At 52.2% G+C, this 15531-nt stretch overlaps 4 protein-coding genes across 4 annotated transcripts in view; 1 reads left to right on the top strand and 3 right to left on the bottom strand.

The window, feature by feature from the left end:
* PpBr36_05978 (uncharacterized protein) overlaps positions 1-1178 on the bottom strand; it is a gene marked incomplete at both ends in the record, with an annotated part of 2707 nt that extends 1529 nt beyond the window's left edge. Inside the window, 2 exons of the mRNA XM_029893126.1 lie at positions 18-827; positions 915-1178. Of these exons, the coding sequence (XP_029746250.1) occupies positions 18-827; positions 915-1178 (1074 nt within the window). The remainder of the gene's footprint in view (positions 1-17; positions 828-914) is intronic.
* Positions 1179-1689: 511 nt separating this feature from the next.
* Positions 1690-6334, top strand: PpBr36_05977 (uncharacterized protein; the record flags this gene model as incomplete). Its single annotated transcript, XM_029893125.1, has 5 exons — positions 1690-1958; positions 2042-2529; positions 2595-3414; positions 3481-5735; positions 5829-6334. The coding sequence occupies 5 exons, from the start codon at positions 1690-1692 to the stop codon at positions 6332-6334; spliced, it is 4338 nt and encodes a 1445-aa protein (XP_029746247.1).
* An 814-nt stretch (positions 6335-7148) lies between these two features.
* On the bottom strand, positions 7149-9420 carry PpBr36_05976 (uncharacterized protein; the record flags this gene model as incomplete). Its single annotated transcript, XM_029893124.1, has 6 exons — positions 7149-8009; positions 8076-8190; positions 8269-8305; positions 8386-9097; positions 9184-9272; positions 9387-9420. The coding sequence occupies 6 exons, from the start codon at positions 9418-9420 to the stop codon at positions 7149-7151; spliced, it is 1848 nt and encodes a 615-aa protein (XP_029746248.1).
* A 1093-nt stretch (positions 9421-10513) lies between these two features.
* PpBr36_05975 (uncharacterized protein) lies at positions 10514-15158 on the bottom strand (the record flags this gene model as incomplete). The annotated part of the gene is made up of 2 exons (XM_029893123.1): positions 10812-15158; positions 10514-10735 (listed from the first exon to the last, which is right to left on the bottom strand). Exons 1-2 carry the CDS (start codon positions 14958-14960, stop codon positions 10514-10516), a joined length of 4371 nt encoding a protein of 1456 aa, XP_029746246.1. The 5' UTR covers positions 14961-15158.
* Between the last annotated feature and the right edge of the window lie 373 nt (positions 15159-15531).

Below are 15531 nucleotides of genomic sequence, written 5' to 3'. Positions count from 1 at the left end.
GGGCGTATCTTACTTACCTCTAACTCAAACAAATCCCTGCTGGTTAGATATCTTGGGTTGAATGAATCTGCGAGCTCATTACCGTCCGGATCGCGCTTGCGCTTTTGTCCAGCTCTTGCTCCCCCGTCGTACTGCTTTGACCTTGACGACGCCTGGCCTTGGGCATATTCAAGGGCAGATAACGTGGACTGAAGATTTGATTGGAACTCTGCAAAATTCTTGCGATCGAAAAGATTCTTGGGTTGACTGAAACTGGCTTGGAGCGACCAGAAGATCGGGTACAAGGTGTCCATGTCAATTGGAGGCCCCTGACCTCTGGCATCACTCGATGCATATTTTGACGTCGTTTGCTTCCCTTCAGAAGGTGTGCCGGTGGCCGGCTGGCCATCTATGTCCATTTGATCTGCAGGGGCGCCATTCCGCTTCGCTGCGTCTTGGTCATATGTTGTAACATTCTCGACGTGGAACTCGCCACGCAGATTGACTGAACTCTTATCGCCCAGAGGGAAGCTTTGGAACAAAAAGATGAAAACCCTGCCGCAAAAAGCCGTATCTCTTGCGCGGGAGAGCCGCCGCAAGAGTTCGTTGCATGTCCTCAATATGACAAGCTTTTTGGCAGCAAAGTGCTTCGAGGTGATTTTTTGACGCCGCGATTCGAGGTAGTCAAAGATCTTGCGACATCCCGAGATAGTTTGGCTGTCGAGAAGCTCCTCGATCAGCCAGAACAACAGTGCAGGGTCGCATAGTTCCAAGTCTTCGAGAATACACAACAGATCAAGCAAGTTCCAGACCCTGACGAAATCCGGGTGGTCGATTGACGATTCGGCCTATTTGCAGCACCCCTGTTGTTAGCGATCCGACTATTCAAGTGGGCGTAGGTCGTTTTTTTCGCTGGCATGACGCATGCGACGTACGAGCAACCTGCCAAAAATATCCCGGACAGCAGTCTCCAAAACAGCCCATTGATGACTCCGCGTGGGTTGCGCAGCATCTGCGTTTGACTTTGGGAAAATGGCTGATAGTCGCGATTGCAAGTCGCCAAAGTCGGACCTCTCGAGGGGAGGCTCGATGGTAGTTGTTGGCTTCACATCCCCAGCATGCCTCAAAAGATCGCCCAACAGGTGTCCCACATCAGCCACAGCTTGGATGCCGTGACTGTCAATGTCGAATGAAGGCATCGTGGCCGACACTAAACCGTGAGTGCCTCAATTCGTGGCCTGTGTCCGTATCCGAGGGCGCATCTGTAGTATTCCCGGTGTTTCTCGAGCAGTAGTAGGTCGGGGGAGTTGAGAAGGATGTTAGGCTGGAAACTTCAGGTTGTTGCAATGCTGAACTTTGGGTTGGAGATGATGATCGCGATAAGGGACGCGTGCGTGCTGGACTCTGGCCGACGATTGAGCCCACTAGGTACAAGGAACCTGCCGTGCAAGCCTCAAGCCGTGGCGTCATTGGCCAGAAAAAGCGGGGATTGCAAAGATGGTGTACAGTCAAGGTTGTACTGTTGCCATGCAGGTACATGTATCTCAGCGACTCCAGAGACAAGGAGGAAGGAGTGGGGCGCGCGGTCGCTAGTCAATACTGCGCAAGCTCAAACAAATTGAATTAATTTGTTAACCTTGGCCGCGTTCTAGACGCGACTCCTCAACTACTTTGACAGCGACTCACAATAAGGACTGTCGCGAAGTCAACATGCCAACCGCCAAAAGACAAAAGGGTGCGCGAAAGTCGGAAACCAACGAAGGCAGCTCGGCTCGTCCCGCATCCACTGCCACAAACCAACGCGACGGAGAGTCTGAATTCTCTCAGCTTGCCCATCAACACTGGCTGAAGCCATCCAAGCGGACCACCAAGGTCAAGATCAAGAACGATGTTCTCAAGAGCATATGGGATTCGCTGGAGCGAGATCAGTTCGCGCACAAGTCCTTACTAGAACTCGAAACTCTCCAGCTCCTCGAAAGGTAAGCAGAGCTCCATTCCCCGGGTGTGAGAGAACACAAGGGACCTGCCCCCCCATTAGGCACTAACCTAGAGTCGCACGTAGTTATCTTTGGCCAGGATACACAGAAAACTCCTCACACCATCATGTTTTGCTCACAGTTTTTATTGTGAATACCAAGCGAAGGGAGCGACTCGACACATGGACTCTGTTCGAGGACAGGCCCGCCGACTTCTCAAGCCTTTTTCGCCGTGTACTGTCCATGAGTATCGACCAGACGCTTGACATAGCGATAAGAACCCAAATTCTCTGTTTTGTTATCCAGGGATTTCAATCTCTGGATTGCGGGATTGTGCGGAAAGAATGTGCTCCCCTTGTGTCAATATCAATATGGCACAACCTGGTGACCGAGGAGAAGCGTGAACATCTTCTAGATCAGGATCTGCACTTGCACAAAGCGTGGAGGGCTGCTTTGAGAAGGTACGAGGCCGCAGACGATGCCACAAAGGCCAGACTTCGTTTCGAGAGGTCTTGGCTTTACACGCTTGTGTTGGACTTCTATGCTCTCTTATACGGCAGCAACTCTACTCCAGGTACGTCGTTTCTACGTTTTTACCCCCCCTCAATGCCTGTGTGCAGCATTGTTGATAATATTCAGATGCCGTAATCTACTGCGAGCGCTTCATGGAGCTTCTTATAGACCTTCAGAGCCAACTACCGACAAGACGCTATGTCAACACACTGCTACAGGACCTTCATATCTGCACCGCCATAATTTTATCTCCACTATACAACGATGAAGACAATGGTCATTTCCGCGACCTACATGGGTTGTTTCAACACTTCACTTTCTTCATAATAAACGACTATACGGGGGCGCAACTGAGCTCAACTGAAGCCTATGACCGCAAGTGTGCAGAGCTTGCCAAGCTGCAGCGCATAGCATTCCAGCACTTCAGGGAGAAACTGTTGGTTCTAGCGCTCTCAAACTATGGCTCTATCGGGGACAGGGGAGAACTTGTAACCCTCTTGGAGCCACTGACAGACGATGAGGTGTCCAGGCTGGCTTCTCTGCTGCTTCTGCGTACGTCATTTCCAGATGCAGCCAAACTGCCAGTTGACCGCAAATTCTTAATCGAGGTCCTACTGTCTGCGTTCGAGAAGAGGCAAACCTTCCGGGATGTGATTCGTGACATGAACATCATGCCCACGGAACAGACGCTGTTCGAGAGTAGTCTATTACGCACCGACAGTTATAATGGATCTCAACCGCTTGCTTTGCCAAAACTCAATCTCCAATATCTCTCAATCGGGGACTTCCTGTGGCGGGCTTTTGTTCTCTACAGGTGTGAGTCCTTCTATGGTATTCGTAAGGATGTCGAGGCTGCCTTGCAAAGGTTGAAGCCCATCTCGACAAGGCCTGGTGAAACTTCATTCGCGGGAAACTCCCGGATGGCTTTACCAGTCAGCAAGCCAGCGTAAGGATACCCCAGCTTGTGTGGTCACAGCTCCTCTACTTTTCTCACTGACACGATTGCTTTTAGGGTTGTTGATGTGGTTCCAGCTCAAGTTGGCGATGACGCACCCTCGTTGGTCAAGGCTGAGGTCATCATAGACCTACGTCGCCTTGCTGATGGTGTGAAGAAGGATTGGGACTCCTTGAGACCAGATGATGTTGTATTCCTCTTGGCAGTCGATGCATCAGCTTCAAAAGAGAATGAAAAGGGCGGACCACCTCTTGGCGAAGGTCAAAAGCAGGGGTTGCTGGCCGTTCGTACGGCCGAGGTCATGCAAATTGTCGATGACCGAGGTCGAGCCGTCAGAGATGATGGCTTCGGGCGAGGAGCGATCCGGAGGTTGATCCTCAAACTCGACCCAAAAATGTACAAGTCTGACGTTGAAGGTCCGTCGCCCGCCAAATCAGACATTTATCAACGATTTAATGTCGTGGTTCGACGAAGCGGAAGAGAAAACAACTTCAAACCTGTCTTGGAATCTATCAGAAGCCTTGCCCTCACCGACGTGCCCTTGGCGTCATGGCTACACGAGGTTTTCCTAGGCTACGGTGACCCTGCCGCAGCTACATACAAGCTTCTTCCCAACCGGATCAAGACTCTGGATTACAGGGATACATTCCTCGATTGGCAGCATCTTGTTGCTAGCTTGCCTGGCAGGATAGTGGAGCCTGGATTTGACGTCGAGGGCAGCTTTGGGCCTCCTTACGTCCTGGAGACGGTCGACAAGCCCGAAGAAGAGGTTTCAACTAAACAGTCAAAGAAGCGACGGAGAGACGCAGAGCCTGCCCTCATATCCGAAGTCGAGACGCTCAAAGTCTCTACCTACAAAACGCCCAATAATGGACCGTACCCTGCTGACATTCCCAAGAAGAACAATGTTCGCTTTACCCCCGCCCAGATTGACGCCATCATATCAGGCAGTCAGCCCGGCTTGACCGTCATCGTTGGGCCACCGGGAACCGGCAAGACCGATGTGGCTACCCAGATCATCAACAACATCTACCACAACTTTCCCGAGCAGCGGACACTGCTTATCGCTCACAGCAACCAGGCGCTAAACCAGTTGTTCTCCAAGATTGTTGCTCTCGACATTGACGAGCGCCACTTGTTGCGCCTGGGACATGGCGAGGAAGACCTTGACGCTGGGGGCAACTTTGGCAAGGCTGGACGGGTAGAGTCTTTTCTCAAAAATCGGGACAGGTACCTGCTAGAGGTCACCAAGCTGGCCGCTAGTATTGGTGCTCCTGGGGCCCATGGTAACTCGGCAGAGACAGCGGGTTACTTCAACTCTGTGTATATTGAGCCGGCCTGGGCCAGGTTTTTGGCCTTCATCGAAGACACGTCACTTTCTGCCGCCGAGGTTGCGGCGGCATTTCCGTTTGCAGATTTCTTCGCCGATGCACCTCAGCCTCTATTTCCTCCGGAAGCAGACCGAGAAGCAGTTTTAGACATCATTAACGGATGTCACCGACACATCTCGAGGATGTTTGAAGAGCTGGCTGACATCCTACCTTTCGAGATACTTCGACGTGAGAAGGACAAGGCAAATTACCTCCTGACCAGCGAGGCACGCATTATCGCAATGACATCTACCCATGCCGCAATAAGACGGGGGGAGATTGCGTCTCTTGGATTCAAGTACGACAACGTTGTGGTGGAGGAGGCCGCACAAATCACGGAAATTGAGAGTTTCATTCCTCTGGCCATGCAAAAACCTAAAGCTGGACACAGTGGACTTCAACGCATAGTCCTGTGCGGCGACCACTTACAGAACTCGCCCGTGATCCAGAATATGGCGTTCCGTCACTACGCCAACCTGGAACAGTCCCTTTTCTCGCGCCTCGTGCGCCTCGGGGTCCCGACAATAACTCTAGATCAGCAAGGACGTGCTCGGCCGTCGATCGCCAAGCTGTACCAGTGGAGGTACAGCAATCTCGGGAACCTGCCTCATGTTGAGACCAGCGATGAATTCTTGACGGCAAACGCCGGGTTCAAGTACGATTATCAGTTCATCAACGTTCTGGACTACAAGGGCAAGGGGGAGTCTGAGCCCTCGCCTCACTTCATCCAGAACCTAGGCGAGGCCGAGTACGCAGTCGCCATCTACCAGTATATGCGGCTACTTGGGTACCCGGCGGAAAAAATCAGCATCCTTACAACCTATGCTGGTCAGCGTGCCCTGGTACGTGATGTGCTGAGACATCGGTGTGGGCGCAGTCAGATCTTTGGACTGCCAAAGATTGTCACCACGGTGGACAAGTACCAGGGCGAGCAGAATGACTGTAGGTGCAACCCCGAACAAGCAGATTGATCCCTCAAGGGAGATAACAACCCTTTTGAAGTCATTGAACCAAGCTGACCTGACCTTTGTGCAGATATCATCCTGTCACTGACCCGCACAGCGCGAGTGGGCTACCTCAGAGATGTCCGCCGTTTGACTGTCGCCCTCTCGCGAGCTCGACTGGGTCTTTACGTTGTTGGGCGGCGGCAGGTCTTTGAGTCTTGCCCAGAGCTGCGGCAGGCATTTGATATCCTTCTGCAGCGGCCCGATAAGCTGAGCCTTGTGACAGGGGAGCTGTGGCCCTCGCAAAGGAGCCTTGCGGATGAAGCCGACAAGGAAACTGTACCAGGAGAAGTAGTCATGGAAGACGTGATACACATGGGCCAGTATGTGTACGAAATGACGATGACTAAAATGGGGCAGATGGGCACAGGGAAGGGACTCCCAATGTTGCAAGAAGCAAAGGAAGACGAGTCTGCAGATGCAGTGGAAGCTCTCCCACCCCCTCCAGCAGCCTCGGAGCCAATGGAGGTCATCGAAGACAGGGAAGTGGAAGGAATAGATACGGAGCTAGAAGATGCAGGGTTGACAGAAAATTAATGTCACGACCGCGATGGACTAGACACGCCAGGGGGTCGGCTGTTGTCGACTCTCGTTGTCGTCTGGTTTCGTTGCGTTTTCTTTTTTCCCACTCCTTCATGCAGGAAGTTCTTCGTGAGTAGCATCTTGCACCCTGTCGGTGTATTTCGTATCGAACGCCTCCCAAACAAACCTGCGTATGCGGGTCTTATCACTCGACATTGACCGGGATGGGCGGCTTGTCTGTCGCCGTTTCGTACCTAGGTAACCGCCATTTCGGAGTACGCCTTGTTAATTTCTCCTGGGAGTTAGAGTCGGCGTCGTGTCTGGCTTTTGCCAGACAATAGCTTTCCTTTTTTTTTTTTTTTTTTTTTTTTTTTTTTTTTTTTTTTTTTTGTTATCAAGTTAGAAAAAAAAAACCCAAGTAAGTTAGTTCAGTCAAGATTGAAGGTGAAGAGCCACCATTCAGGCACGTTGGGCGACAGGACGGTATTGTTGCAGGGAAATACAAGCAAGTAACCCGACAAAAGTACTTCACAGAGACTAGCCTTACTATTGGTCATAATTGACAACTAAATGAATCACAGTGTGGATTGGTTGGCGGCTACAACACTTGAAATACTTGCCGACTTGTCGTGGTGATGTCGCAGCATCGGACTTTGATATTATACATGGCCACTAGGTATGTCGAAATTGATGTATCACAAATGTAATTGATTGCTTGCTAAAGAAACCTGTTGTTTTTTTGACTCTCCACGCTCCTCATTCCTGTGCACGTCGTCTTGGTTTCATTCCATATCGTAGTTTCCTCAAACGAGCCAAGGGTCATGGTATCTCACGATCGAGCAGCCTCGAGTTCAAGCTCGAGCTGCCTGATGCGTTCACTTTGATCTTGAGTCCCTGCACCAATCCTCTTCTTCAAAGTCTCGACTTCATTGGTCAAGTGGCCGATCTTGTCACTCTGTTCACCGATGATCTTGGTCTGCTTTTCCAAGAGCTGCGTGATTTGAGCAAGAGAGGCCTCTACCGACGACGAAGGCGCGGCTCCGCTGTTGCTGGTCGTTGGCGGAGCGATTGATGATGATACATTCCTGGATGCCGCTGGCGAAAAGGTTTGCGGGGATTTGATAGGGGAGGAAGGCTTGGCTGCCACCGGTGACGCCGTCTTGATGGGCGCGGGTGGCTTGCTCTGCGATGCGGGGAAGGCGGCGCGAGGCGCTGGTCTCGAGACTTCCTCAAAGCTCGAATCATCCGCCGCGTTCTTTGCCTCATCCTCCTCCTCGTCACTCTCCTCATTGTCTTGATACTTGGACGCCATAGTGGCGATGGATTCCTTCTGGTCGCCCATGGACGGAGGCGGCGACCGTACAGTAGGCTTTGGCTCGGGCTCCTTCTGCGCTGCAGGCTTAACGGGCGAAGAAGGCGTAGCAGCAGGCGCGGGGGCAGGGGGCTTGTAGTCTGCCGGCACTTCAACCGGAGCGTTGCCATCGTAAATGCTCTCAAAGTCAATCTTGGACGGCAAAGCAGTCTTACCCGATAACCACTCCTGCGCAGACATAGCGGGCTTCAGACCCACAGCAGGAGGGTAGATGTCCGACTGGAATGTCTCGGCACGTCGAGGTACGGTGAAGGAGATGGGCTCAATGTAAGAATCGTTGACTGTCTTGTAAGCTCGCATAACCTCATTCTCATGAACCTAGGAGATATGGATATGTCATGTAAGCAGGGGGCTTCTCGATATGTTTCTCAGTTATAGCCTTACGTTGATGCCGCGGCGAGGTACAAAGGCAATTCCCCTTTGGGGGTCCGCAGACTTGTATTCGGAAAGGAACTCAAATTTGTCATTCTCGTACTCAAAGTACCGAATGTTGCCGTCACTAGAGGTTCAAGTGAGTTAGTAAACAATCCTAGGATGCCATAAGGATATTTTCAAACATGAAATGATATCGACCTACCCTTTTCCAGCGAGGTACAAGCAATTGGAACCATCATCTGTTCACGTGTCACATTTCAGCATGCAGTCTGAGCTATATAGCCAAGCAAAGCCTGGTCAAACACGGCATTAGACTTACCCCAGAAGGGCATGCAGACTCCTGAGATGGAATCGAGCACATTGAAGCCGCCGATAGGCTCCGTGTTGCCTGGCTCCCAAAGCGCCAGCTGCCTCTCGCTCATGCGGCTAAATCCCGTGGTCGCGAAGCGGTTGTGCTCTCCCAGCCACACGACGCGGCTGTTCTTGGCGCCCGAGTGGCCGGCCGCCTCATGGACTGGCTTCTCCTGCCGCACGTCCCACACGCGCAGCTTCTTGTCCCTCGAAGAAGTAACCAGCAGGTTGCCCGAGGCGTTCCACGACAGGCTCTGGACGATATCCGGGTGCTTTAGCGTAATGTGCGCCTGGCCCGTCGTCACGTCCCACAGCTTGATGGTCAGGTCGCCCGAGGCCGAGGCCAGCATCGACTCGGCCGCCGGGTTGAAGAGCACCTGGCCCACCTTGCGCGAATGACCCGTCAGCCGCGACACGGGCTCCACGTCCGTTGGCTCCTCCGCGTCGGTGTGTAGCGTGAAGCCTTGCGGGACCTGCCATATAAAGACCTTGCCATCGTCCGAGGCCGAGGCGATGACGTTATCATTAAACGGGTGCCAGTCCGTATCGAGCACGGCGGCCGTGTGTCCGCGAAAGAGGGGAATCTGGTCGGGAACTTTGCCCTTCTCGCTGAGTGGGATCACGGCAAAGGCACCGCCGCCGCCGGACTCCCAGTTGACTGAGAGGTATTCGGGGTTGACCTAGCATCGGAGAGGGTGAGGGGGCCCACGTGTGAGTCTCGAGCTCGAAGCCTGTGCGCGCGTGTTCTGTGCATTTACTGGCGAACCTTGACGAGGTTTGTGTCCCAAGCATTGCGGCTAATGTGCAGGTTGTCGTAGCAAAACTCCTTTCTCGTGGATTTGCCAAAAATGTGTCCTGTTGTGGAGAAGGCCCAGGTTCGGGCAAGCTGTCAGCCATCCATATCGAGGTAATTGCGCGCGCGCTGTAGCTACTGCCTCTTGGTCTTGCTTTAGCTCAGTGTAAGCTTACGATATTTCGACGCGCGAACGAAGCGACCCGCCATGGATGAAGGGCTCCAAAGAGAATCGAGTCGGGTTGGGATGCAATAAGTGCCGGCGAAATTGACGATGCGACTGATCAGTACTGAATTGATTCGGTTGCAATGGCAACTGGCGAGGTAAACGAAGGAGTTGCAGGTCGCGAGCAGGTAAGCAAGCTATGATCAGCTAAAAATGTAGCTGAAAAAAAAATATATATCCTCAATGCATGCAAAGATGGAGTTGGGCTTAGATGGATCAATGTCTGGCTTGTTGCAGGTGCAGATACTCCCTCCCTGAACGAACTGCGGGTTACTGCTGTCGATCCCCCCCAAAAATTCATGGAGCGCAGCCCACTCGTTGGAGAAAAAGGTGGGGGCATAACCCAGCCTCCTCCCCATGCTGGTCGCATCAATACACCACGTATTCTGTCTATGCTGGTCTGGTCTCCTGACGTTTTGCTCTCTGTATTTGCTACAGAATGGCAGGCAATTCGCCAAGCATTTACTTTCTACCACGTAGTTTTTTTTTTTTTTTAGACTCCTAGTCGGACGAAAGTCTTTTCTCAATTTCTGCGGGCAGTGCTTATTTGACCGTCCAATCCGGCAAGTTGAGAACAAAAAAAGAATGATAAAAAAAAAAGAAAATACAGTAAGTGTACCCCAGACACAAAGTAAACCCCAAATTCCCAATGTCTTTCGCGGTGTGCACAGAAAAAATTAAATGCCGTATCAACGCCCTCCTCGCTCGCGTTCGTGACTCTTTTGTGTAATACAGACGGGGCAAAGAATTGGTAATGAGGGCAGACAAAGGATAAAAGGACGGCCGAGTAAAAAGAAAGCAGACTAGCATGAGTCTCAATCAAGCCAACCATGTTCTCGATTGGCCGTGATACTCGAGAGACAAGACCACCCAGATGCCTCAGAAAGATAATGTATAATGACAAACAAAAGAAGAAAGGAGGGAGGGAAAAACTTCAGAAATGTGAATCAAGCAACAAGAAGAAAATAACAATAACAAACAACCATGGGCAGGATGAGAACTTGACCCAGGCCCCTGATCCTCGAACGCCCCAAACATCGCAAACCACCAAACGGCAACCAACCATCGAAGCATTTCTCATTCCTCTTCTCCTGTATTACCATTGGTAGTGCCGTTCGGTTGATTCGTCCCGTTGGTCACTATTTTGATCCTCGTTGTTGTCGCCGCCGCCGGTTGAGGCGTGCCGGTGGCTGTTGACGGGGCAACTGAAGTGTCATGGTCTTTGCTGCTACCAACCTCCAGTTCTTGCAGTTCTGGATGGGCGCTGAGCTCAGCCTCAAGCCTTTCGTTGAAGAATTTCTGAAAATCATAACAGTCAGCATCCATCCATCCGTAACCATCGTCATCACTTGCCGCATATTGGTTGGCTACTAACCTCTATTATGTTTGCATCCGAGTAGAGGATGCTGCCATCTTCATTGTATTGACGACAGTTGTTGCAAAGGAGCTCGATGTCACTCTTCAGATCGCTCAGATTGCTGTACTCCTCCTTCTTTATCCTGGTTTCAATCTGTTTCATTGCGATGGGTTTGGCAATGAACTGATAGTAATCAGGGAAATCGCGCTTGGGCGGTAGCTTGATGAAAGGACCGATGATAAGCCGCTTGAGGGGCTCATCGTCCTCATCCTTAGCTTCCGGATCAATGTCATCAACCTCCAGCTCCATAAGAGCTTCGTAAAGGTTGCCAAGACTCTTCTGCAGCAAAGCGCGATGGGGAGACCCGGTTTTGACCGCTTTTGGTCTTCCTTGTGGACCCCGGCGTTTCTTTGCTGGCGGCTCATCGTCGCCATCCTCCGCCTTGCGCTTTTCAACGTTCTTGCTGCCCGGTTTGCGCCCGCGCTTCTTGACAGGAGTTTCTATTTGTGGCTCCTCAGTGCTTGCACGACTGGCCGTAGGCGAATTTTCTGGTGATGCGACGCCAGCCGCCAGCCTCTTCAGTCGGTTGGCCTCTCTCTTGTCTTTGCGCGCCTGCTTACGTGCAGCTGCTGCCTCGGGACTGTCATCATCGTCATCAACAGCCATAAGCCATTGCTCTTCCGTCAGGCCATCGTCATATTTGACCTTGGTCCTTTCACGAGCACCGCGTCCCAAGATGGTTTCCTGTTCCTCCTCCACAGGGTTACCATCGCCAAGGTAGATGTCAGGTAGCTCATTTTCTGCCATCAGACGTGGAACACCCTTGCATCCTGCGGCAGTTCCGTAGATTGGATCTTTAGTTCTCTGCTCATCTATCTCCTGGAACATGGCCAGTTCGGTCTCGTTACGCGCCAGGATCATGTTGAGCTCCTCGTCGTCCATTTCTTCCTGCTCTCCGTTTTCTGCCATGTCGGCTGTTTCTAGCAGGGTTCTGAGCATCGCGTCACGGTCTGTTTCCGAGGACTTGTTGTCGAAACGACCGGCTTGGATAATCTTTCCGTCCATATCAAGCTTAAACCTCGCACGATCCAGGATCTTCTCTTCAACCGAGCTGCTGCTGATCAATCGAAGGATCCTGACTTCGTTCTTCTGACCGATACGATGCGCACGATCTTGGGCCTGCAAATCTTGATGGGGATTCCAGTCCGAATCGTAGATGATGACAGTGTCGGCAGTCTGCAGATTCAGACCAAGACCTCCAGCGCGAGTAGAGAGCAAGAACATGAAGTAGGGCGAGTCTGGGCGGTTGAACTGGTACAGCAGATCAGATCGATCCTCTGACTTGGTCGTACCATCCAGACGCAAATACTGTATGCCTCTGAAGCGTAAGAAGTCCTCCATGATGTCCATGATCGCAGTCATCTGGAAGAACATAAGGACGCGATGGCCGGAAGCCTTGTACTTGGGCAATACTCGATCCAACAGCTCGAACTTGCCTGCGGTACGCCAAAGAAGATCGTTACTGGTGTTGGTGGGGTTCATCTGATTCTCGACCTCGTCAAACACGAAGGGGTGGTTGCACAGCTTTCGGAGTTGCATGATCATGTTGCTCAGACCACGGGCACCAGTCTTGCCTCCCTTGCCATCGCTGACGACAAGCTTCTGGTGCTTGACCATTTGGTTGTACAAGCGTGACTGCAATGCTGAGAACTTGCACTTGATAACCTTCTCCGTCTTATCCGGCAGGTCTTTTTCGACATCTTTCTTGAGACGACGGAGCAAGAATGGTCGGAGAACCTTGTGCAGACGACGAATGACGAGGATCTGCTCTTCTTCCGTCAACTCCATCTTGTCCTGGCCTCCGGTGTTGGCGAAGGGTGTGTTGAACCACTCATCAAAAGTCTTAGCGGACTTGAAGATGTTGGGCAACGTGAAGTTGAGCATGGCCCACAACTCTGCGAGGTTATTTTGCAGAGGAGTACCGGTGAGAATGAGTCGGAAGCGAGTTTGGTAGTATTGTTGGATCGTGGAGGTGAGCTTGGAGTTGCTGTTCTTCATACGGTGACCCTCATCAATGATCATGTGGAACCATTTGATCTTGCTCAAAATCGGGCGGTCCTTGATGATATACTCGTATGTGGTGAGAAGCACTTGGAACCTGCCCTGGCGAATCTTATCTTGCTGCTGTTTCCTGGCGTTTGGCGGACCCTTGTAGACCACGCGAGTCACTGATGGTGCCCACTTTTCGAACTCCAGAGTCCAGTTGGTCAGTGTACTCAAGGGCACAATGACCAAGTAAGGGCCCTGCTGTTGCTTCTTCTCAATCAGATATGTGATTAGGCTGATAGTCTGAATTGTCTTGCCCAGACCCATCTCATCGGCGAGAATACCGTTGAGGTTGTTGTTATACAGCGAAATCATCCATTGGAGACCCTTGATCTGGTACTCCTTGAGCGTGCCACCGACCAAGATGCTGGCCTGCGCCGTGACCTCCTCCTTGATACGATGGGCCACAGCGTAGTAATCGATCTTGCGGTTGCTTTCTTCGTCATCCGAGTCAGGTAGTTCTTCGTCATCCACAATTTCTTCTCCGCCGTAGCGCTCTGCAGCTTGTCGCTGCTGCGCCTTGACCGAGGCAGTGAGCTGGTGCAAGAAGCCATCGGTCTGCCGAAGGAGATGAGTAATTCTGGTATCTTTTGCTTGGTCGAGCAGCTTCAAGTACGCTTCCTCGTCGTTAGCCTTGAGGGCTTGGAGACGTTGCTTGGCGTTGCGCTCGATACGCTTCTGCTCTTCCTTCTCGATGTTGCTATGGTGGTTTGTCATCCAGCGGCCTAGCCTGCTCATCTTTGATTGCTGAGCCTGTGCTGAGGCCTGCATTTCGTTTCTATGAGTGAATACAGCTTGCAGGAAGTCGGTGTGTTTCTTCCTCTCCCGAATCTCCCTGGCGTTCCGCTGGTCCTTCTCGAGCTTCTCGGTTATACGGGCCTCGCGCACATTCTGCTTCTTCATTCTTCGGTAATGGCTGCGGTTGGTTGTCATTGCGAGGTTGTCATAGTTGATCATCAGACGTCCCGCCTTCTCGCGGAAAGCGCGCTGCTTGGAATAGAGTTGAATTTTCATCATTTCGATGATTGCTTTTCGCTTCAGGCTCTCGTCAGGAATAACCTCGTCTTGTGCCGTGTCCCAATGTGCCATGTTGCCCGCAAGCTTCTGCAATTCGTTGTAGCGAGCACTCATTCTGTTGAGGATAATGGTCTCTCTGTCCGATCGCAGCTGCTCAAAGTCGATCCCAACCGGCATAATGCTAGGTACGAATGGCCGATTGGTACGTTGGGCATGCTCAAGATAGCTGATTGACTTCCGGACAACGCCCTCGGTGTAGGGGTCCTTGAAGCTCGTAAAGCCCGGCTGCTTGGGCTCCTCAACTGCGGGGGACTGGGCAGCATCAGCACCGTTAGACAGAGCCGGGGGCACTACCGTGCCAGTAGTTATCTTGGCACCAGCGGTCGGCGTTGCTCCTGCATGTTGTTCGGCGATAGCTGCCTGCCTCTGCTTACGCGCTGCTGCTATCAGTTGCTGTAGGTGCAGAGGTACTCCACTGTTCTTCCTGAGAAACCCAAAAGTCTTAAATTGCGTTCGAAGAAGCTTTAGTTGCTGTGGTGTGAAGGCGCTGTTGGACCTTGGGGCTGCAGACGGCGAAGCAGATGTGATAGGGGCAGCTGCATTGTTCGATGGGATCGGGTTACCAGAGTCAGGAGCAGAACTTTGCGGAGGCTGGTTCGCTTTTGGGGTAGCATGTTCGTGTGTCGCTTCTGAGGGGACGCCGTTCGCGCTCCCGTTAGTCGCCGCATGTTGCATCTGCATCTGCTGCTGCTGCTGTTGTTGTTGTTGTGCCTGCTGCTGCTTTCGCATCTTCTGTTGTTGTTGGAAGGTATGAAGGATCTGTGACAGCCTGGCAAACTCAGGATTGTTAGGCGGGACTCCTTGCTTCTTTAGTTGTTGGTACCGAAACAGCATTTCCGACAGTTGTTGCTGGCCTAGCGACGCAGGCATTGCTGTGCCCTGATGTTGTGGTGGCTGTCCGGGGATCTGGGCCTGTTGGGGGGAAGGTTGCTGCCCCTGCTGGGACTGCTGCTGAGCCGCAGGCATGGTCTGGACCGAGGCCATTTTGGCCGTTGTTGTATCCAATCGAAATCGCGGGAGATCAAGGTTGGTGATCTCAAATGCTATTGCAGCATCGAGCGCATAGCGAGGGTTGATGTCCAGAATGCGCGTCGAAATCGAATCGCGTCCCGAGCGGTTGATAGGGTTCGACGCGGATGTTGAAAAATTGAGCTCAAGAAACTCGGCGCGTCTGTCGGGTGGAAGTTCAGGTGGGGGGGTGGTTGAGCTAGGCCAAAGTCAATGGAATGACGCGAAAGAAAATCGACGTTGCGGTTGCGATGCGGCGCGTCGAAGCCAAGGGACTTGGGTTCGTTGGGTTGAGCCGCGATATGACGAGATAAACTGGTCGTGCTACGGTGCTTGCTGAGGGAGTGTGGGGAGCGACAGGCAGATCGACCTGCGGCGCGGTGCGCCCTTCCTAACAAGCAAAAGTGGACGTGTGAAAAATTCAAAGTCGAAAGGTCTACGGGGATTGAAAATTTGCAGAGAAATGGTGCCTCTGTGGACGCGGGGGTTGCCAAACGTGCGTGGCACGGAGCTCTGGTTTGCTGGTGATAATCCAACGATGATTAGA

This window comes from Pyricularia pennisetigena (genome assembly GCF_004337985.1).
Source record: "Pyricularia pennisetigena strain Br36 chromosome 4 map unlocalized Pyricularia_pennisetigena_Br36_Scf_6, whole genome shotgun sequence".
Classification (NCBI taxonomy): Eukaryota; Fungi; Ascomycota; class Sordariomycetes; order Magnaporthales; family Pyriculariaceae; genus Pyricularia; species Pyricularia pennisetigena.
This window is presented reverse-complemented; position numbering and strand designations above follow the sequence as displayed.